The sequence below is a fragment of the Salmo trutta genome, chromosome 21 (genome assembly GCF_901001165.1).
Source record: "Salmo trutta chromosome 21, fSalTru1.1, whole genome shotgun sequence".
Classification (NCBI taxonomy): domain Eukaryota; kingdom Metazoa; phylum Chordata; class Actinopteri; order Salmoniformes; family Salmonidae; genus Salmo; species Salmo trutta.
The window spans coordinates 15,521,056-15,543,256 of record NC_042977.1 but is presented as its reverse complement, the minus strand read 5'-3'; the positions used below and the strand labels follow the sequence as shown (position 1 = coordinate 15,543,256).

At 41.3% G+C, this 22,201-nt stretch overlaps 3 protein-coding genes across 8 annotated transcripts in view; 1 reads left to right on the top strand and 2 right to left on the bottom strand.

The window, feature by feature from the left end:
• The window catches only part of LOC115156794 (cyclic AMP-dependent transcription factor ATF-6 alpha), a 45,849-nt gene extending 44,377 nt beyond the window's left edge, over positions 1-1,472 (bottom strand). For 2 of the 5 annotated variants that reach the window (XM_029704483.1, XM_029704481.1), the window contains exons 1-4: positions 1,295-1,472; positions 633-730; positions 482-548; positions 10-89 (exon numbers count right to left, since the gene is read on the bottom strand). In XM_029704483.1, coding sequence (XP_029560343.1) covers positions 10-89; positions 482-548; positions 633-730; positions 1,295-1,391 — 342 coding nt within the window. In that variant the 5' untranslated portion in view covers positions 1,392-1,472. Of the gene's footprint in view, positions 1-9; positions 90-481; positions 549-632; positions 731-1,290 lie in introns of all 5 variants that reach the window. The other 3 variants (XM_029704479.1, XM_029704480.1, XM_029704484.1) reach the window with 2 other exon arrangements.
• Positions 1,473-3,070: 1,598 nt separating this feature from the next.
• Positions 3,071-3,957, bottom strand: LOC115157720 (dual specificity protein phosphatase 12-like). The gene is made up of 3 exons (XM_029706168.1): positions 3,842-3,957; positions 3,633-3,746; positions 3,071-3,266 (listed from the first exon to the last, which is right to left on the bottom strand). Exons 1-3 carry the CDS (start codon positions 3,955-3,957, stop codon positions 3,071-3,073), a joined length of 426 nt encoding a protein of 141 aa, XP_029562028.1.
• Positions 3,958-13,932: 9,975 nt separating this feature from the next.
• Positions 13,933-22,201, top strand: part of rxrga (retinoid x receptor, gamma a) — a 54,483-nt gene continuing 46,214 nt past the window's right edge. For both annotated transcript variants that reach the window (XM_029704474.1, XM_029704472.1), the window contains exon 1: positions 13,933-14,119. In XM_029704474.1, the coding sequence (XP_029560334.1) occupies positions 14,089-14,119 (31 nt within the window). In that variant the 5' untranslated portion in view covers positions 13,933-14,088. The remainder of the gene's footprint in view (positions 14,120-22,201) is intronic.

Here is a 22,201-nt window from a genome sequence, read left to right as displayed (position 1 = left end):
TAGACTTACTTTCAGAAACAGTGGTGACAGTGAGGAGGTATCACTGAGTGCTGATCCAGGTGATAGGGAGGACCCAGGAACTCCAACACCTGCCAACAAAACAATAGGAACTTAATCCAACTATCTGTCAGCAGAGGCATCACATTACAGTGTCTCTTCCTCTTTAATGTCCCGTGTGAATGAATAGTCATTCTAACCAACACAGTACAGGGGGCCTCACAGGTGCAGCTTTCCCACACCAAAGACATCCACCTAATGTCTACTGACATGGGGGTGACCAGGATACGTAGAGGGACTGTGTGTGTGTGTGTATGTGTACTGTATGTGATTTCTAATCTATTACCAGGAAGTCACAGGGTTCTGGGAGGGTTTCTGACAGTCGTCTTCACTTACTTTGCCTTGGCATGGGGCCAACAACCCAATCTTGAGTCATGGCTGTTATAGGTTAACTGAAAGTGACGGAATGCTGGTGATTTTTTACCTGTGCAGCAAGCGTCAGTATCTCCACTGGTGAAGGATCTCCATTGTAACAGATTAATGTCATTCACCTGAGAAAGGTGCAGTCTTGTTAACTGTCACACAGTAGGATAATAACACATAGCATTACATAGAGGGGAAATATGTTGCATTACCTCTTTCAGTGCTATTTCATCATGTGGTGTGAACTCAAATTCTTGAAGGAGTTCATCTGCATCACTTAGGTTCTCAAGTTCTTCAAACAAGTTGATGTCTGTAACAATGTTGCAGGAGGAAGAGATCCGTGAAATATTACAAGGTCGCTAATTATATATGTTTCAAGGTTGCAAAAGATTATTCAAAGTTTCCAAAGTAGCTTCAATACATTCAAAGATGCAGCAAGATGGGGGGAAAGTTGTTTATGGCCATCTCAGTCAAAACGTTGGGTTTGTACTGCTGAGTATGAGCATCAAAGCGTATGTTAAATATTGAACACAGCAGTGATTGAATTGGGCATGAGCTCACCGAAGCCGAATACCGGCCCTTCAAATGTTCTACTGTTTGAGCCCCTGTTCCTCTTATAGAATATTGTCTCAAAAGTATTGTGGAGTTCCTGCACCTAAATGTAAACAGTACCGGCACCTATTTAATTCCAAGTCAAGCAGTGGAATACGTACACGGTTTAATGATACTGTTAGGTGGCATCTCATTTACTGACAGTCAATGAAGTTGCACGCAATGATGTATATGGTTTATACACATCATTGGTCGCATGTAGCTAGCGTTCACAACACAGCTATTTATGGAATAACAAAGATTATATACGCATCGCACCTACCCCATTCACCATCCTGGTCAATGCAAATATCCGCTAAATCGCTGCCAAAAGGGCCATACTGTAAATTACTGTCTAAATCCAACCGTAACTCTGCCATTTCGCTATTGTTACGAATTCTCAAAATCGTCACAACAAAGAATACGTGGTCACATTTCCTTGTTTGGCGTCGACTTTCCACCATAGAGATAGATAGAGCACTCATCTTTGTATCTCTGCAAGTTTAGCGTGTGTGACAACATGAGCTATCTCAGTTTTAAAGTAGTTAATTTTCTTCTTTAATGGCTAATTTCTCCCAACCCATAGAAATCCCCACCCAGTTGGCTACTTTAAAATGGTGAAAGCCCTCAATGGCAATCTCCATTTTAAAACAGGTTATAGCCAAGATGAGTCCTCTATCTATCTCAATGTTCTCCACTGTAACCGCTGTGTAAACAGCTGTGTATAGCAACACGTCCTGCTATTAGTACGGACCACGAAGAGGGACATTTGGCTACAAACCAAGTGTTCTCAGAGGCTGTACAAACCAAGTGTTCTCAGAGGCTGCTCTTGACAAAACTCAACAGCTATTTGAACTAGCAGCACACCTGACATCAACCATTTTAATATAGAAAAGTTACTTCATCATGTGGATTATAAAAATAAAATAAATGTATATAAGTATTTGGAAGTAGAAGGGTATCCTTCTGGTAGATAAATGTTTAGACAGAAATTCTGAAATAAGACATCTATTCCAGATACACCATGGAGCTCATCAGGCATATTTACAATTATTGTATCTGCTTTGATCAAACTTTTTAGAACTTACTCAATGGATATGTCCGTAGTAGAAAAACTGTAGGTGACCTGCAACGTAGACAGACACCTATGAAACATTTAATGGTACACAGGGGAAAATAGGGACAGCTATTCTGAGATAAAGAAATGTAGTACTTTATTATTATTGATATAAATCATATTTGTAATTTTAAATGTCCTTGATTTGAGTGTGGCTATTGGACCAGGCTCCACGAGGGGGCAAAAGGGGCATCAGTTGAAACTTGTGCCCTCTCAATTTTAGTTTTATGTCACTATATACAAATAGCAAAACAAATGTAAATGATTGAGTGACAGGTTAACGCAAAATCAGTATCGACACCGCGCTGTGTCAGCACAATGGACAGAGCGTGCCCCGGTGTGCGTAGGGGGCTATGGAAAGCCCATGGGGTGGTTAGGTATGACTGCTTTGGTTTTCCATAAAAAGCTGGGGGAAATGCTTCTCATTTGTGGTAGTGCTACACACCCTTCAACAAGCACGGCCAGGATAATGGCTCCACAGCCTCCTCCGACTCTTCCTGACGATCTTGGAACAGAGGATCCAGCCCAGGTTTGCCTAGAATCATACCCTACCCGCAGGTTTTCTGTCCAAAAAATGTTCATTTAATAGCAACTGGTTCATAGGGAGAGAGTGTCTGGAATACTCGGTTACTGCAGATGTAGTATTTTGTTTCCCATGTCAAAAGTTCTGTGTCAAGGGGTCTGGAGCCTATATTCATTCCCAAAACAGCCTTACTTTAGTGTGTAGGGTGCCGTCCATTGTGCTGATATAGCGAGGCAAAGATTGGTGCGAAATCTAGCCTCTCTCTCACTTCAAAATCATTCAATCAATGGTCTAGGACTCTCGTCATTTGAACTTCATGTTTATTGTGCTAAAGCTTGATATAAGCAAAATGTAATATGATTCCAATGCTATTACCCCCTAAAATTGTGCCCCGTCACTGATTTCAATTTGCCCCTTAGTCACTTTATCCTGGCGCCGGATCTGGTGGCTATACTAATGTGTTTAATTTCATCCACTCTGTTTTTATGCATCAGGAAGGCAGGAGTCACCCATCGACCACAGGAACACTGCTCCCCACACCAGTACAATGAGCCAGACCTTGAGGTACACTTTGGGCACAAGAGCTGAAAGCAAACAAGTGAGACTTTGAAGATACTTCGTATAACAAGTAAACGCTGAGTTAGTGGTTCTCAGTGATAGTCATCAAGGAGTCCCATTTGTAAGTTTTCATCCCCACAAACCTATCATTTAGTTTGAATTCTGTTGAATTAATTAATCTGCTAAATGTAGTAGAGCCGCTTAAGTAAGTCTGCTTTATATTGTGCTAAGATACATGAATACGAAATAATAATACCAAATGTTCAAACATAATATGTGCACAAAAATGAAATGCATTCTTATTTTACACTGAACAATGTGACAAAAATGGACTTAAACTGAAAATAATAAACAGTCCCAAATCTTAACATAACAGACCCTACTGTTGAATGGTATAATAAAACTCACCGCTTTTTGGCTTACTTTACATCAGGTTTAAGTTGCTGGAGTTTGGCGTATGCATCCCCAAAGTTCATTTTGTGACATTTCATCAAGTAAGCAGTCACCACCACCGCACTCTGACTTTGCCCTACATGGCTAAAACAAAAAAAACTAAATTACATGTCAAATGCATGTGAGGCTACCATCATGATATGCATTAAGCGACTCCAGATTTGATAGGGCTCGCGCACCAATGCACAAGGACAGCTTTTGATGCCTTGCAAGCATCACAGATGAAGAGGATGCAGTCATCCAGGTGGCTGAGTAGGTCTGTGGAGGACTCGTCCAGGGCATGGACATGCTTCATCCTAAATGACCCATCAGGTGAAGTGGGCTGCTCTGAGTCCACTATGAGTATGTAGGTAATGCCAGCACTAGTCAGATCCTGGTCATTTAGGTCGGATGCTAACCCGATGCAGACTCCTGCCTCTACCCGAACATTGGCTTGTCATCAAGGATTTCTCTGGGGTAGAAGACCTATGGCACTGAAAAGACTGTGAGATACATGACTGAGATAATGAACATGGAAGTCATTAGCTAGCTAACTGGCAATTTTTTACAAAGATTCTGTACTAGATAGCTATGTTCCTGATAATCAGACTGTAACGTTTACTGTACCAGTCAAAAGTTTGGACACACCTACTCATTCAAGGGTTTTTCTTTATTTTTACAATTTACTACATTGTAGAATAATAGTGAAGACATAAAAAAATGAAATAACACATTGAATCATGCAGTAACCAAACAAGTGTTAAACAAATCAAAGTATATTTTATATTTGAGATTCTTCAAAGTAGCCACCGTTTGCCTTGATAATAGATTTGCACACTCTTGGCAGTCTCTCAACCAGCTTCACCTGGAATGCTTTTCCAACAGTCTTGAAAGAGTTCCCAAATATGCTGAGCACTTGTTGACTGCTTTTCCTTCACTCTGAGGTCCAACTCATCCCAAACCATCTGAATTGGGTTAAGGTCGGGTGATTGTGGAGGCCAGGTCATCTGATGCAGCACTCCATCACTCTCCTTCTTGGACAAATAGCCCTTACACAGCCTGGAGGTGTGTTAGGTCATTGTCCTGTTGAAAAACAAATGACAGTCCCACTAAGCGCAAACCAGATGGGATGGCGTATTGTGGCAAAATGCTGTGGTAGCCATGCTGGTTAAGTGTGCCTTGAATTCTAAATAAATCACTGACAGTGTCACCAGCAAAGGACCATCACACCTCCCCCTCCATGCTTTACGGTGGGAACCACATATGCAGAGATCATCTGTTCACCTACTCCGCTTCTCACAAAGACATGGCGGTTGGAACCAAAAATCTCACATTTGGACTCATCAGACCAAAAAGACAGATTTCCACCGGTCTAATGTCCATTGCTTGTGTTTCTTGGCCCAAGCAAGTCTTTTCTTCTTATTGGTGTCTTTTAGTAGTGGTTTCTTTGCAGCAATTCGACCATGAAGGCCTGATTCACAGTCTCCTCTGAACAGTTGATGTTGACATGTGTCTGTTACTTGAACTCTGTGAAGCATTTATTTGGGCTGCAATTTCTAAGGCTGGAAACTCTAATGAATGTATCCTCTGCAGCAGAGGTAACTCCTGGTCTTCCTTTCCTGTGGTGGTCCTCATGAGAGGCAGTTTCATCATAGCTCTTGATGATTTTTGAAACTGCACTTGAATAAACTTTCAAAGTTCTTGACATTTTCCGTATTGACTGACCATCATGTCTTAAAGTAATCATGGACTGTTGTTTCTCTTTGCTTATTTGAGCTGTTCTTGCCATAATATGGACTTGGACTAGGGCTGTCTTCTGTATACCACCCCTACCTTGTCACAACACAACTGATTGGCTCAAACCCATTAAGAAAGAAAGAAATTCCATAAATTAACATTTAACAAGGCACACCTGCTAATTAAAATGCATTCCAGGTGACTACCTCATAAAGCTGGTTGAGAGAATGCCAAGAGTGTGCAAAGCTGTCATCAAGGCTACTACTTTGAAGAATCTCAAATATAAAATATATTTTCATTTGTTAAACACTTTTTTGGTTACTACATGATTCCATATGTGTTATTTCATAGTTTTGATGTCTTCACTATTATCTGCAATGTAGAAAATAGTAAAAATAAAGAAAAACCCTTGAATGAGTAGGTGTCCAAACTTTTGACTGGTACTGTATATTTTATCCACAAATTGATAAGGTATGATCTGTCAATTAATAATCTTCACTCAATAAATTGACATTTTTGACAGACAAACACAACGTGCTAGGCTAACTAGGCCTTTGGAACGCAGGAGTGATGGTTGCTGATAATGGGCCTCTGCACGCCTATGTAGATATTCCATTAAAAATCAGCCATTTCCAGCAACAATAGTCATTTACAACATTAACAATGTCTACACTGTAATTATGATCAATTTAATGCTATTTTAAGCAATTTTTGACAATTTTCTTTCAAAAACATCTCTAAGTGACCCCAAACTTTTGAACAGTAGTGTACATCATTGGTTGTGAATTGCTCTTTAACTCTAGTTCAATCTTGAATTTGAATTGAATTTGCCACACCCACAACCCACAGGAAGCAGGGAGTAGAATTAAAGGAAGTATAATTAAGTTCTATGAAATTCCAATGGCTTATTTATTCTACACTATACAAATTACATTTTAAATAATTATAGTGGGAATATTGTTGTCTATTCATTCCAAACTAGTGTCACAATGAAAAATACTGTTCGACATCTTAGAGTGAATCAAAATAATATTTGAGAAATGGTCTATGTATTCTCTTTGCATTAATAAGTGGCAGATCCTTTTGATAAAACATTTATCAAACGAATGACACTTTCATGTCTCAGTTGAATTAGTTTGAATGGCTTTGAATTAAATTCTACTTCCTTCAATTCAAATTGAATTCAAATGCTGCTTCCTAAAAAAAAATGCTGCTTCCTGTAGGGTGTGGTCAATTCAAATGGACCTCAACCCTGCCTAATTATGCTAGCTGTCAAGGGAAAGGGAGAGCGGGAGGGAGGGAGAGCGGTAGGAACTCAGCCGTTCACATAAAGAGACGCGCGTGCAGTTATTGAACTGGGAACATTTTCACGCGGTGAGGAATTTTACAACATGACGTCACAATCAGAACGATTGGAAACTATTTCACGCTGCGAAGATTTTTATGTTACACGGGGAACTTGGGCTGCAGGAGGTTCCTTTTTATTTTCCGTGTAATGCAGGGATGTATGTAGGCTACTGTTTTGGTGGTATGACAATACAATACATTTTGGTCTTGGGAGATGCTGCAAATATGAGATTTGCAATTTATGTCAACTTGCCTCAAAAAATAATGTTTAATTCAAAATTCAATGCAAATATTTTGATTACACATAGTCTTAAAATATGTCCCCCCCATGTAAGTTGTTTCAACATATTTGTTTCAATAGGTGGCAGCAAATATACATACTAAATGGATGCGGTGGTCTACAGAATATCTTGATAACTGTCAAAGAGAATATTCATTTATAACCATTTGGTCCACTCAACATAGATGGTATGGATGCACAACACATGCAGGAACAATTTGAAGTGTTTTTTTTGGTGAAAATTATGATTCAGCAGGATATTCATGTAACAGTGTTGATATAAAATAGTCACTTGTTTACAAAGTAGACTGCATATGCTATTGTATACTTTACTCTATATACTTTACTCTGAACTCAACAACACCCAGTTTGTTATTGATCAAATCTGATCTTTTGATGCCTGTCCATGTCTGCTCTCCAATTTCAGCGAGCGTCTCCAATAAGCCCCTTGACATACATTATAAATAGTACAGAAAGCTGTTCCTAGTGAGCGTGGCGACAGGGTTAGGCTACCCTCAATTTATTGTCCTTGCTGAAAAGTAGGCCTTCAGTGTCCAGTTTGGACATTTCATCTTGGTTTGGTCACAGGAGACGCTGTGATTCTGACAGTAAAATATGATGAGGCACTTTCATATTTCTTTCCCACTTCCCTTTTTCCCACAAGTATCTAAAAATGGAGCGTTACTTGCTAGAAGTGATACTGCCCTTTTGCTTGAGGTTGGACCTTCTTAAATGTGATGTGAAAGCTGACACGATGGCATTTGAGCAAGTGTGTCACTCTTCAAGGGCCTCTACAGCCTTGATGTGGACTCGGGCTTGCAGAGCGGCTCTGATCAAACAATCATAGATATCACATGTGTTCGACAAATCTGACATGCATTTTAACCAAAACACTCACCCATACACCAAGCTGCAGTAATAGTGAAACTTGATGGTGTAGTCAGTAAACTGATAAGATGGATGAATGTCTTGCAACATAATGTGAATCAGAGTGAAATACATACATGTAAATGGATAGTTAAATGGATTTGTATACAGAGTATGCCAACATTAACTTAAGAAAAATCTTTGCCATGTATGGCCATTTGGTCAAGAGCATCCTCTAAAGGAGATTATATTTTTGACATACATTTTCTATTGGGTACAAGTAGTTTAATGGTACACTGATACGCAAATCAGATCTGTCCTAGCTCAAATCTTTGACCTGTCATCACTGGCAGAGAGTTAGACTTCCAGTAAAACATGGAGTGGTTTTTTTTGCGTTACAAACTCAGTTGACTCTTACATTGCACATAAACAGGTCACAGCTGTGCTGGGCTTTGGGTGTAAAGGTCTACACAGCCGATTCCAGACCAAAAGTGCCCCCCCTGCACCGTGGGTTCTTCTAATCCCTGCTGGGCGGCTTTCCACTTTGTTCATCCCCTTCTGTCTCCCTCTTTACCTTGACACGACGAAGCAGGTGTCTCCGGGCCCTAATCTGATTGGTCCCTTCAGGACAGCTCCATCTTAACCTGAGTTGGTCTCGGCGAATCCCTGATCCAGCCGCCTCTTTTACAACCATGGCGCTAAGCCAGACCGCAGATCCGGTATTCTTTGCACGCATATACGATGCAATGGGATGGGATTATTGTGACATTTTCAGTTTATTGGTGTCTAATTGGTGTATATCTTTTGTTTGGGCGACATTAACCATCATTCAAATAGTGATTGTGGTTATTCTTAGGTCAGTTAGGACTGGACCACATCAACGCATCCTTGCGTGGTCTGGTCTGGTTGGCTTCTCATTTTACTGTAATTACCTCTGTTAACCCTCTAGAACCTGGGGATTAACAGGTTAATACAATGTGGAGACAGACCGTGCTCCCTTTGAGCTAACACCTGTAGAAAACGGATTAGGACTTGGAGGAATCGCCATAGGAACCAGTCATGTTTCAGAGGCCTTCTGGAGATGGATGGCCTTCCCGCTGGGCACCCACTGGTTGAATCAACATTGTTTCCACGTCATTTCAATGACATTACGTTGAACCAACGTGGAAGAGACGTTGAATTGACATCTGTGTCCAGTGGGTTGGTCCTTGGAGGGGGTGGGAATTACAGAAGGTTTTCATGGTTCAATGTTATAGGAAAAGACTAAGACATATACTTTTTTAAAGAATGCTGCATGCGGGCTGACCACCACTCTTGAATAACAGAGTCCTACATATAGGAAAAGTAACGGTTACTCATGGCCACCTTATTATATATCATGGCCACCTTATTATATATCATCACAGAAGATATATGACACAGGTTCCTAGAGTTGCCAAAATATTTGAGATGGCATGTGAATATGAAATTCCATTGAAACGAAAAGGAGGCTACAAAATACTATTGTGGTAAATGTTTCAATCTTCTTCTGTAACTACTGTACCATTATGTGTAGATTGCACATGGTCAGGAATAACCCTGACCCTAATTAATTGTGATATACAGTATTTAAGATACAGTCAGCACATGGTACTTATTTGCTTTTTCCTCCAAAATTCCAGGATATCCCTTGCTCTCCTTTTGTTATCCACTGCTACATTCAGACCTGTTGTTGTCACAGGCTTTCACTGTCATTGTACTTTTGAAAATAATTATTCTGGCCACTACCTTGTTTATAAAGGAAGAGGCTTGAGTGTTCCTCCAATTTGGCAGCGGGCGGGTACTCTCTTCCTCTGTTAGTTGATGGTGTGCCCCCCGGTCCCCTTTTCTGGCATTCTTCAGGCCCTATTGATTTTGCTCTGTTGTTTCCTGTCAAATGTCCTCTTGAAGATGACTATTTCAGCCCACTGTTTGGCCACTGTGCTGTGCTTCAGGTGGAGTTCTCAAGGGAAGGGCCAGGTGATTTCCTGTTGTTTGTCTCCCGATTGTTCCCAGAGGTACTCTTTGTTTGGTCTGTTTGCTGGAACTGTAGGAGTTTTCGTGAGCCACCCTACTCCTTCCTCTTAGTCCTAACCCTTGAATGTTTGCAGATATGTAAGGTGGAAGCTATATGGTGGAAGTTTCGCCAAAACACTGCCTATATCAAACCCTTCTATCCAGACCCTTTGGACCAGGAAACATTGAGGGGTTGGTAGGCCAATGGGTAAGAAAAAGGAAGCGAATTGGGACAGGCTGTTGTTAGCCTCATGTACCAGACACATAGGCTCACTTCCTAAGTCACAGCAGCTGTTGAAAGAGACTATAGAAGCCTGAACAAGGACCGGGCGGACACATTTTGTCCTCTCGGTCGTTCCCCTGCTTGACTGCATGGGATCTCTCCAACGGTTGTTCTGCTGATTAAATGACCAGAGCATGCGATCCATCTGGTTAACTGCTCAGCTGGCTTTCACAATATTCCCCTTTTGTCTCGCTGCCTCGGAGTTATTGCTCAAGGTTTTTGTTGTTGAAGCAATGCTCATTTGGATGCAAGTAGCCTATAAACCAATAGGCCCCACAACCTCCATAAGTCCCATTTGGATAAGCTGATTGCTAATGATGTCCACTCTCCCTGTAATGTTTACCTCAGAAAGTCCTCTGGTTTTCTAATGTGATGAATTGGACTAACATTTTGATGCCCGGCTCTAGTTTACAATCCATTTGGATACGTTGTTGGATGACCTGAGGACTGGAAAACAATTCCAGCTTTGCTGGGGTTCCTCAGGTTTGAGCGTTGGGCCCATGGTGGAGCGCTCATATGTTGATCAGCATGTCTTGGGTCAGGTCCCATGAGCCCGGCTGACAGATCTGTTGAGTACGATTTATGACGGACTTCCTGTGTGTCATTGGAGCGCTACTCTAGTTGTCTTTCCTGTTGGTCAGCCCAGGGCTTTCTCCAGTAAAACTAACGTTAAGACGGTGTCTCAAAGTAACCGCAAGGTCTCCTTTTTGGTCTGTTTGTTAAAAAACAGTTTGGTGCTTAGGAAAAAAATACAATATTAGAGATAACTAAGTACAATTCTTGCTCATCTTTATCAAGTCAAGATCTTAGAATGACAGAAGCTGGTTGCGATTTTCGAATTGCCACAGACTTGAATGTCCACTTTCACCTTGAAATACCAAAGTGTCTTCATCTGGCCATGTTGATACAATATGTTGACTCACCAATCCCTGAAGGGTAGTATTTCTGTACTTCTTGAAGTTTTTATTGATTTGGCCAAACACAGAGAGGCAGATACAGCAAATTAATGAAGAAGTGGCCCCTTTTACAAGACTTCAGAGGAGAGCAAAGGTCCCGTCAAAGAAGGACAAAGAGTTCCTTGATAAATGACGGCCATCTTTTCAAACACTGATGAGAAACCAAACCTGAAATGGAATCCCCAACTGTTCGTTAGCCTCATCAAGCTCCATATTCAAAACACTTTACTGTCTAGCTATAGATCTCATCATACACCCTCCTAGCCTGAAAATGACACTGACATCGGTTGTTTTTTGTTTCAGTGTCTATTTAACGCGACTGGACGCATGGAAACTTAGCTGATGCCAAAGAAAGAGCTCACAATGGAAAGTTGGGTTGCACGTTTCATCTTTTGTGCCCGGAGATTGATGATGTATGAGATTGATGATGTTCTACACGCCTGTGCTGTCTGTTCCCAGTCCCTGTGTGCATTGCGGCAGGGATCCACTCAGCAGCAGTGTGGGGGGTTGATGATGGAAGAGGGGGAGGGAGCTCATAGAGGCATGATGAGACTCCGATAATGAGTTCACGGCAGATGGAGAAGACCCAGCCAACCAAACCGACCGTTCACACACACAAGCACACACACGCAGATGCACAGGACACGCTTTAAGACACACTCACACACAGACAGTCGAACACACACGTGCACATACAGTCATATCCGCACTCACACACTCAAATCCATATGCATGAAGACACACACACACACACACACAAAAACAAATGCACATCCCAATCTCATAACCTCATATTTATTTAACCAGTGGAGGGAGGGTGATTCAACTGTGGTGGCTATAATGCTCACGTTGTGTAACAGACCAGACCGATACCTTTGTAACACTGACAATTGAGGAAATAAAGCTATTCTGCACATATCGTGGGCAGATGCAAAATGCAGTAATGGAATACATTTTAAAAATCATCATGTACAATCATCCTCTCCCGCTTCAACTATTCATTGTGCACTTTACCCAATGAGGACACTATCGAGTGAGCTTGCTTCACTGGGCTATATGAGAGACCGGGAGGGCTGTGGTGGTCACTTGTCCTTCTCAGCTCTCTGTTGGGTTAATGCTTCATCTTAGGTGATGCTATATGGTGTTGAGGGTGGGGGTCTGTTGCCTTTTCAATGGCTTTCACACAGCCTATTGTTGTGGACAAGAATCAATGTTTGCTCCTGTTAAAACCACTTCTGCAATGATTTAAGTCACATTATTTGATTATGTTGAGGTTTTTTATTTCTGAAGATTTGAAATGCACACAGCCAGGCCTATATGTTATTTTTCATGATTCGAGAAACACACAGGGCCACACACACACACGTGCCCACATACACATAAAGTACACACATGCACACACACACATGCACACACACGCACGTGCCCACATACACATAAAGTACACACATGCACACACACACACATGCACACACACGCACGTGCACACAGACACACACATACACATGCACACCCACAACAACAAACTTTGTATATTGATTGTTATTCACAGATGTCCCCTCCTGTTTCGATTTTGAACCATAAATAATCCTATAGTTTGTCTGATGTTAAACGTGATTCAAAATAGAATAGTCTTCTGCCACTTAAAACCGTGCTGTGCAATGACACTGAGTAACACGGGACAATGTCCTAGACCTAGACCATGTGGCTCCATTAGTGAGATAAAAGCAACGTTGATAAATAGTATTTTTAGTCCCCTTCTTTGACTTTCATGAATTTACATTATCTAACGGGGGACAAATGAAAAGAGGCCCGATTAGTGTGGAATGAGTTGGAAGAAAAGCTATTCATCTTTGTTAGCATCCTCCTGTGTTCTTTTATGGGTCGGTTTCCAAGAAGGGGGAGCTGAGGGAGGCTTTCCCAGCCAGGGAGCAGAGCGACTGGACTGACAGAGTGGCCAGCCGCGGTGCTCGCGGAGCGTTCCCCCCCCCCGAGAGTTCAAGACTGTGAATGCTGGTGACTTCTTAATAACCTTCCAGGGCAGTGGGAGGACCACACCCTTAAATGACCCCTCCTCACTCTTTAGAAAGATCTTGGGTGGGGGGGTCCAAGGGGGTCTTCAGACCTTCCATCAGTGGTCAAACATAGTATTACTATAGCTACATCCCTTTGGAATTTGAAGAATGTTCACTTTAATTCCTCAATGACATATTAGCATATTAACCTACATATTGACATTCTCTGATTTAAATATTTAGCTGTGCAAAAAGAAACATTTGAATACATATCGTCCTCATTTGGAATGCCCAAAATGTAGCCTAATAGCAGATTTTAAGTGGAAAGCCTATTTTTAAATGTAGCCCTAGTCTACAAGTAGCCACATAGGTTTAAAGAGAAACAAAATTTGATAAAACATGGATCTCACATTGAATCAATGGGATTCTCATTCAATTCTAATTCAATGCCATTATTTTAAAGCACAAACTATTTCCATGTAATTTTCTTAATGTTGGTGATAAGACAAACAGTAAGCAATTTTAAGATGTTTTAACCCATATCTGCAATTAAAATGTCATACAGTATGTGTACTCGTTTAAACAGTTGGATTTATAAATCTTCAATTTAAGCTTTAATTCTCTCTCATAATAAAACGCATTGACAGGCTGCGCGAACTATCAACATCTGTTGCTGTATTTAGTGGACGATGGCTTTGCATGGTGTATCTGTGTCGGCAGATTAAGCAAATAACGTTATCATTTTGGAGAATCCCATTTTTTAGCCACCCACTCCACTTGGCCCCTCCATGTGTGGTAGTCCAACCAGGCAACTGAGAAGAGAATCAGTCAAGCCGGGAACGGCGTTCACAGAGATGCTGCTCTGACGGTTAAACAAGAACATCCATCGTTGAGAGAAAAAACGGACAATAATAACTTCCATACAGTTATGGATAATAATGAATCGTGTCTACATCGAAGTAAGTACGCTTTTCCTCACTCTTTAAAGTCTTCGGACACGAGCGGTAGGCTATAACCCGCATAGGCTGCTCTTGCAGTTGGTTATCTGGGTTGTTTGGGCAATAACGTGTCGTTTGATAAACGGAATTATTTTTGCACAGCGGACTTTACACCCGCTGGCAATAAATCATGAGTGGCAATGTTATTTATCTATGTAGTTAACACTTGTCCCGCGCCTAATGTATAGGTCTATTGACAAGAAGGCAGTGCCAATGCACAAGTCAGGTGATAACTTATCTTAGTCTTTCTTAGTCAGGGTTTGGCACTTTAATTGCGCTTGTGTAATTTATGGCTATTTTAACGCGCTTCTTGTTAAACTGTTTGCTGGTCTTATTTATGGGTCTGGTTTGGCAAAGAAGTGCTTATCCATGCGACAGAATGATACATTCACCCACCTCACCGCTGTTCTAGAGGAAAGTTAAACAAGACCACCGTGAGAGAGTCGGACTTTTTTCACTGCACACTTCTCTTTAGTAGGCTACACTTAATTGGCTGAAATTGTTCTGCTTGAATCATCATAATATCTTCTATCAAATAACCACGAAGTGCCCACACCACAAGCAATGAATAAGCAGCCATGTGGTCCCAAAGACCTCTTCTCTCTTTGTATTGGAAATACGTATTCTTTTTCTATTCAATATTCTATTCTATTGCGTGTCCTCGCATGATACAGCCTACTATATCGTTCCCTTATGCATATTTCGATTTTAGAGTTCTGAAAGTATAGGTCATTGTTACACTACTATAACACCACCTATTGTCAATAAACAATTCATTCAAGGAAAACCACACATTCAAATAAAACCATGAAGAGTGTTGCCATTTACATTTGGGGATAATTATCAGAACAAACATGAATACATGCATACATTAAATGACAGCCTACTATTATAGTATAAATGATTCTGAAAGTCTCCCATACATCATTTCCTCGTGGATTTTATGTATGTGTAATCACATGCTCATATTGCTACAGAGGCCTCCATTTACTTCACTGGTTCTCTCTCCCCCACACCCCTCTCTCTCTCAATTCAAGGGGCTTTATTGACATGGGAAACATATGTTTACATTGCCAGAGCAAGTGAAATGGATAAACAAACGTGAAAAAAACAATAAACAGTAAATATTACACTCACAAGTTCCAAAATAATAGAGACATTTCAAATGTCATATTATGTCTATATACAGTGTTGTAACAATGTGCAAATAGTAAAAGTACAAAAGGGAAATGGGAATTTACAATGGTGTGGTGTATGTTCTTCACTGGTTGCCCTTTTCTTGTGGCAACAGGTCACAAAGCTTGCTGCCGTGATTGCACATTGTGGTATTTCACCCTATAGATATGGGAGTTTTTCAAAATTGGATTTTTTTTCAAATTCTTTGTGGGTCTGTGTAATCTGAGGGAAATATGTGTCTCTAATCTGGTCATAGATTTGGCAGGAGGTTAGGAAGTGCAGCTCAGTTTCCACCTCATTTTGTGGGCAGTGTGCACATAGCCTGTCTTCTCTTGAGAGCCAGGTCTGCCTACAGCGACCTTTCTCAATAGCAAGGCTATGCTCACTGAGTCTGTACATAGTCAAAGCTTTCCTTAATTTTGGGTCAGTCAGAGTGGTCAGGTATTCTGCCTCTGTGTACTTTCTGTTTAGGGCCAAATAGCATTCTAGTTTGCTCAGTTTTTTTGTTAATTCTTTCCAATGTGTCAAGTAATTATCTTTTTTTTTTCTCCAAGATTTGGTTGGGTCTAATTGTGTTGCTGTGTTGGGGCTCTGTGGGGCCTGTTTGTTTGTGAGAAGAGCCCCCAGGACCAGCTTGCTTAGGGGACTCTTCTCCAGGTTCATCTCTCTGTAGGTGACGGCTTTGTTATTAAAGGTTTGGGAATCACTTCCTTTTAGGTGGTTGTAGAATTTAACGTCTCTTTTCTGGATTTTGATAATTAGCGGGTATCAGCCTAGTTCTGCTCTGCATGCATTATTTGGTATTTTACATTGCACACAGACAATATTTTTGCAGAATTCTGCAAGCAGTCTCTCTCTCTCTCTCTCTCTGTCTCTCTCATGTGAACAAATCAGTGTTAGGCAAGTATGTCTTTATGGGTTCATCCCCGTTGTGTCTCCTCTGCAACAGTGGACTTTGCTTTGTTTGAACTTTGCATTGGTCAGACTCCTGCTCTTATCCCACTGGGCACAAGCTGGTTGAATCGATGTTGTTTCCACGTCATTTCAACAAAATAAATCAATGCGATGATGTTGGATAAATGTGGGAAACTGATTGGATTTGCAGAAAGTCGTCAATGTAAAGTAACTTCTGGATTTTGTATATATTTTTTTTCACCCAACTTTGAACCTACAGTAAATGATGACATGCTTCAAACTCTTGTTGATTTCACGTTGAATTTCCGCTAGTTCACAACTCAATAAAATGACAATCAAAACGTTGAAATGATGTCTGTGCCAAGTGGGATGTGTGTATCAGTGAAGAGGAAAAGGTCCACTGGGTCTACCTGGATAGTCCAACCAAAAGGAAAATGTGAAAGACATTCAGCAGCTCCTTTGGGACATTGAAAGTTAACTTAGAAAAAGACTTCAATGTAAAGTAACTTCTGGATTTTGTAGTGACGCCTCTAGCACTGAGATGCAGTGCCTTAGACCAGGGCACCACTCAGGAGCCATACCTGCTAAACCCCAATACAATGGCAGAACACATCTTAGTTGAGTAGGAACCAGCCATGTTGGCTCTATGGTCACGACTGTGAGTGTGCTGATCTCTTCTTGCAGCAAGCACTCAAAGAGAATGAGAAGTCATGTGGCCAAGTCATTAGGGTTTTTACTGCCAATGGTGATTAGGAAGGCTGACTTGGGATCAGCCCTTTTAACAACGCAAGGCTACTAATACTCTCGTCCACTGACTGAGCCTCTCAGAGAATGCAAGAGAAGGGTTTGAGGCTATACGATTACTGAAAAGAAGCATTTATTAGCCCCATTCATACGTTTCAAACGACTTGAAGGTGTATTTAAGCTGCATGTCAACTGTCGTGTTATCTTATGCCAGGCTATCTGAGGATAACGTCACTATTAAAAGCTACTGTATTTTCTTTCGGCCAAAATATGACAATGCTGTTGGGGTTGTAACAGCAGAACTAGAACCATCAGGTAAATCCGCAACTCTAAACCTGAGTAGTAGAATTTGTAATAGACATATCCTCTCAAATCAAAGAACATTTTATTGGTCACATACATGTGTGTAGTAGATGTTATTGCGGTGTAGCGAAATGCTTGTGTTTCTAGCTCCAACAGTGCAGTAATATCTAACAAGTAATATCTAACAATTTCACAACAATACTGTCACGACTTCCGCCGAAGTCGGCTCCTCTCCTTGTTCGTTCGGCGGTCGACGTCACCGGCTTTCTAGCCATCGCCGCTCCATTTTTCATGTATCCATTTGTTTTGTCTTGTTCCCTGCACACCTGGTTTTCATTCCCCCAATCACACTACATGTATTTATTCCTCTGTTCCCCCTCATGTCTTTGTGGGAAATTGTTTTGTGTTACGTGTCAGTTTTGACATGATATACTGGTGTTCGTTTATTCCGTGTTTTATTTCACAAAGTATGTTTATTTGTTTGAACATAATTATTGTGACTGTTTGTGCGTTTTGCACTTTTGCCAATTGGCTGGAGGTTTCGACGCAGTGGCGTCCGTCTGTTGGTTTCTCCTGCCTCAATAAAGAGTGCGCCTGTTTACATCTCTCTGCTCTCCTGCATCTGACTTCTTCCCCAGTACGCACACCATTGACAAATAGACACAACGCACACAAATCTAAGTAAAGGAACGGAATTAAGAATATATAACTATATGGACGAGCAAAGTTGGAGCGGCATAGACTAAGATACAGTAGAATAGAATAGAGTATATACATATGAGATGAGTAATGCAAAATATGTAAACATTATTAAAGTGACTAGTGTTCCATTTATTAAAGTGGCCTGTGATTAAAATCTCTCTTTATGAGTTATTACACCATTGACATCATTCTCAGTCCTGACCATGTTTGTTAAACAAAAGCAAGGATGGGCAAATTTGATGGGGGTGGGGGCCACAACAAAAGTGGAACTCATCATGAGGGGCTGCAGTGGCTCGTGGGTCTGCGTACCCACATCCATATACGCCCTCCACCTTGCGAGCAAAACATTTTAGCGGCCCCCCTCATGAGAGCGAAGAGAATTTTGCAATTTTATAACTTATTTCATGCAATTCTACTAATTTTGCCATTGGACGGAGAGAAAAATGTGCAGGTTTACAGCTAATTTTCTACAATTCTACACATTTTTCCATAAGGTGGAGGCAATTGTTTGCCGTTTTTATACGATAACTGATGATCAATGGGCCCCACCCCGATCGGTAATTCAAACATGCTTACTACAAGTTTAGATAGCTGGCTGCTAGACTAACTTACCAATTGTCACGACTTCCGCCGAAGTCGGTCCCTCTTCTTGTTCGGGCGGTGTTCGGCGGTCGACGTCACCGACCTTGCCATCACTGATCCATTTTCATTTTCCATTGGTTTTGTCTTGTCTTCCTTCACACCTGGTTCCAATCCCATCAATTACATGTTGTGCATTTAACCCTCTGTTTCCCCTCATGTCCTTGTCGGAGATTGTTTTATTGTATGTTATGTGCAAGTCATGTGTCGGTACGCGACGGGTTTTGTACCCACTTATATTATTTTTGTATATTTTGGTTTTGGAGTTTTATGAGCACTTATTAAACGACTCCGTTTATACCAAGTTCGTTTTCCTGCACCTGACTTCCGTGCCACCGACACGCACCCATTACACCAGTCTAAAACAAAATCACCGACATGGGCTAATTGAGTGACTGCTGATACACAACCAAATTTCAAAATTGCACCTTGTGTATTATATTATTCTAACTCTCAACGGTAAGTTGAGACCACAGTTTTCTTTATTTTTTACTATTTTCTACATTGTAGTGAAGACATAAAAACTATGAAATAACACATGGAATCATGTAGTTAACAAAAAAGTGTTAAAAATATATTTTATATTTGAGATTCTTCAAAGTAGCCACTCTTTGCCTTGATGACAGCTTTGCACTCTCTTGGCATTCTCTCAACCAGGTTCATGATGTAGTCACCTGGAATGCATTTCAATTAACAGGTGTGCCTTGTTAAAAGTTGACTTGTGGAATTTCTTTCCTTCTTAATGCGTTTTAGCCAATTATTTCTGTTGTGACAAGGTAGGGGTGGTATACAGACATATTTGGTAAAAGGCAAAGTCCATATTATGGCAAGAACAGCTTAAATAAGCAAAGAGAAATGACAGTCTTTAAGACATGAAGGTCAGTCAATCCAAAAAAGATCAAGAAATTGTAGTTGCAAAACCCATCAAGCGCTATGATGAAACTGGCTCTCATGAGGACCGCCACAGGAAAGGAAGACACAGAGTTACCTCTGCTGCAGAGGATAAGTTCATTAGAGTTAACTGCACCTCAGATTGCAGCCCAAATAAATGCTTCACAGAGTTCAAGTCACAGACACATCTCATCATCAACTGTTCAGAGGAGACTGAGTGAATCAGACCTTCATGGTTGAATTGCTGCAGCAACAAAAAAACACTACTAAAGGACACCAATAAGAAGAAGAGACTTGCGTGGGCCAAGAAACACAAGCAATCGATTTTATACCAGTGGAAATCTGTCCTTTTGGTTCCAACCACCGTGTCTTTGTGAGACGCAGAGTAGGTGAACAGATGATCTCCGCATGTGTGGTTCCCACCGTGAAGCATGGAGGAGGAGGTGTGATGGTGTGGGGGTGCTTTGCTGGTGACACTGTCAGGGATTTATTTAGAATTTAAGGCACACTCAACCAGCATAGCTACCACAGCATTCTGCAGCGATACGTCATCCCATCTGGTTTGCACTTAGTGGGACTATCAACAGAACAATGACCCAAAACACACCTCCAGGCTGTGTAACTGCTATTTGACCAAGGAGAGTGATGGAGTGCTGCATCAGATTACCTGGACTCCACAATCAACCGACCTCAACCCAATCGATATGGTTTGGGATGAGTTGGACCGCAGAGTGAAAGAAAAGCAGCCAACAAATGCTCAGCATATGTGGGAACTCCTTCAAGACTGTTGGAAAAGCATTCCTCATGAAGCTGGTTGAGAGAATGCCAAGAGTGTGCAAAGCTGTCATCAAGGCAAAGGTTGGCTACTTTGAAGAATCTAAAATGTAAAATATATTTTTGATTACTACATGATTCCATACAGTATGTGTTATTTCATAGTTTTGATATCCTTACTATTGTTCTACAATGTAATGAGTAGGTGTGTCCAAACCTTTGCCTGGTACTGTATATATCATTTTGTTTTTGTCCGCAGGCCTACAAGTTTCCCATCCCTGATAAAAAGGTTGTTACATATATGTAATTTTTTGAAAATCACAGGGAAATGATGTTGTAGTAAAACATTTAGATGCAGGTTTTGAAACAGATGTCACTGAATTATACTCAGCAGCAGCATAATAACAAGAGGATATGAATAAGTCGTTCAGATTCCTCGGAAATCAAAAAAAAATCCCCCAGTTATACTTTGTTCACTATTTATAAATATATAACACTAGCACACTTCCTTCCTACTTACGCCCTCTTAATTGCCCCGAAACTGTATAGAACTGGGATGGCAGCGTGATTTCATTACTAGTGTTCTCTGTAGTACTCACTAATGTCAGTGTTGAGACTTCCTAATATCACTGAATAAATCAGCCTCAGTTCATATGGGGCTTCACACCGCAGACAGACAGACAAGACGGATGGACAGACGGGTGACAGACAGAGCCAGACAGACAGCAGATGAGCAAACATATAGATGGATCGATGGACAGACGGATATAGAAGAGACTTAAAAACATCTTCAGTATACCAAGTTAGGCTGTCTATATGTGGTGAAGCCACATGAACTGATGTTGATTCCTTCAGTGCTATAGAATGTACAGTGTCTGTAGCACAAGCGGTGCTCAATAAATGTAGTATCCACTTCTGCCTCTCCTCCAGGGAACTAAGACCTGCCGGGAGATGAGCCGTAGCTCTCCCTTCTCAATACCCCTCTCTCTCTCTCTCTCTCTCTCTCTCTCTTTGTTTCTCTCTCTCCCTCTTCCTCTCCCCCTCTCTCCACAGACACAGAGGGATCCAACGGCCCAACGTGGAGCTAATGTTTCATTGACAATTATTTGATGATGTCCCTTAATAGGTAGTACAAGACCCGTGTTGTTTTGGGTCCTGGGCGCTGAGAGGCCCTCTATGTGCTGCTGTGTTTGGAAAGGGGTTAGGAGATAAAGAGAGGGAAGAGAGTGTGGAGATCAGGCGGCACCTTCAGTCCTCTCTCTCTCTCCCTCTATTGCTTGGCATTCAACAGCACACCTGTTTCTTATCAGCTATCAGTATGTAGCTTGGTACTTGTCGAATCTGTGTGTGTTTGTGCGTGTGGGTGTGTGCGTGTGCGTGTGAGAACGCTGTAGTTGTGTGTGTGTCTGCGTTTCATTCCCTCCGTCCGCCCAACTATGTCTTATGTGTGTTAGTATCTAGTTTAATTACCCAGGACCCTCTGCTTTCTGTCCGACCCAGATCCATCGTATAGGAACAGCCTCAGGTCTCTGTCTGTCTTGTCGTCATTACCTCGTTCCTACCATGCTCTATTGTTTCTAATGCGCTTGTTGCTGTGGGCTACGCTCCTCCACCTGACTCATTGTGTTTGGATGCTATAACCATCCTCCTTTATCCTACATACACCGTTCTGTTCTTCATTTTTTCATTTTATTGTAATTTGTTGCCCCTCTCTCTCCTTTGCTCTCTCTCTTTTTCTTTCTTTTTTTCTTTCTGTATGGGGAACTCAGAAATAGTCGGGACAGAAATAGTGTCAGGGCCAGGCACTGTGCTCTGTGGCGACTCTTCTATACACTGGCAGGCTTGTGATTTTGAATCAGTTCTCTTATCTAATTGGCATTTTTACTGCCCCAGTCTGGG

Bases quoted from the DNA above. Each gene is read 5' to 3' on its own strand.
- LOC115157720 (XM_029706168.1), bottom strand. From the start codon at position 3,957: ATGAAGCATGTCCATGCCCTGGACGAGTCCTCCACAGACCTACTCAGC. The intron at 3,747-3,841 runs GTGCGCGAGCCC...TTTTTGTTTTAG, and splicing joins AAAGCTGTCCTTGTGCATTG to CCATGTAGGGCAAAGTCAGA. The intron at 3,267-3,632 runs GTAAGCCAAAAA...TGTTATACGAAG, and splicing joins CAACTTAAACCTGATGTAAA to TATCTTCAAAGTCTCACTTG.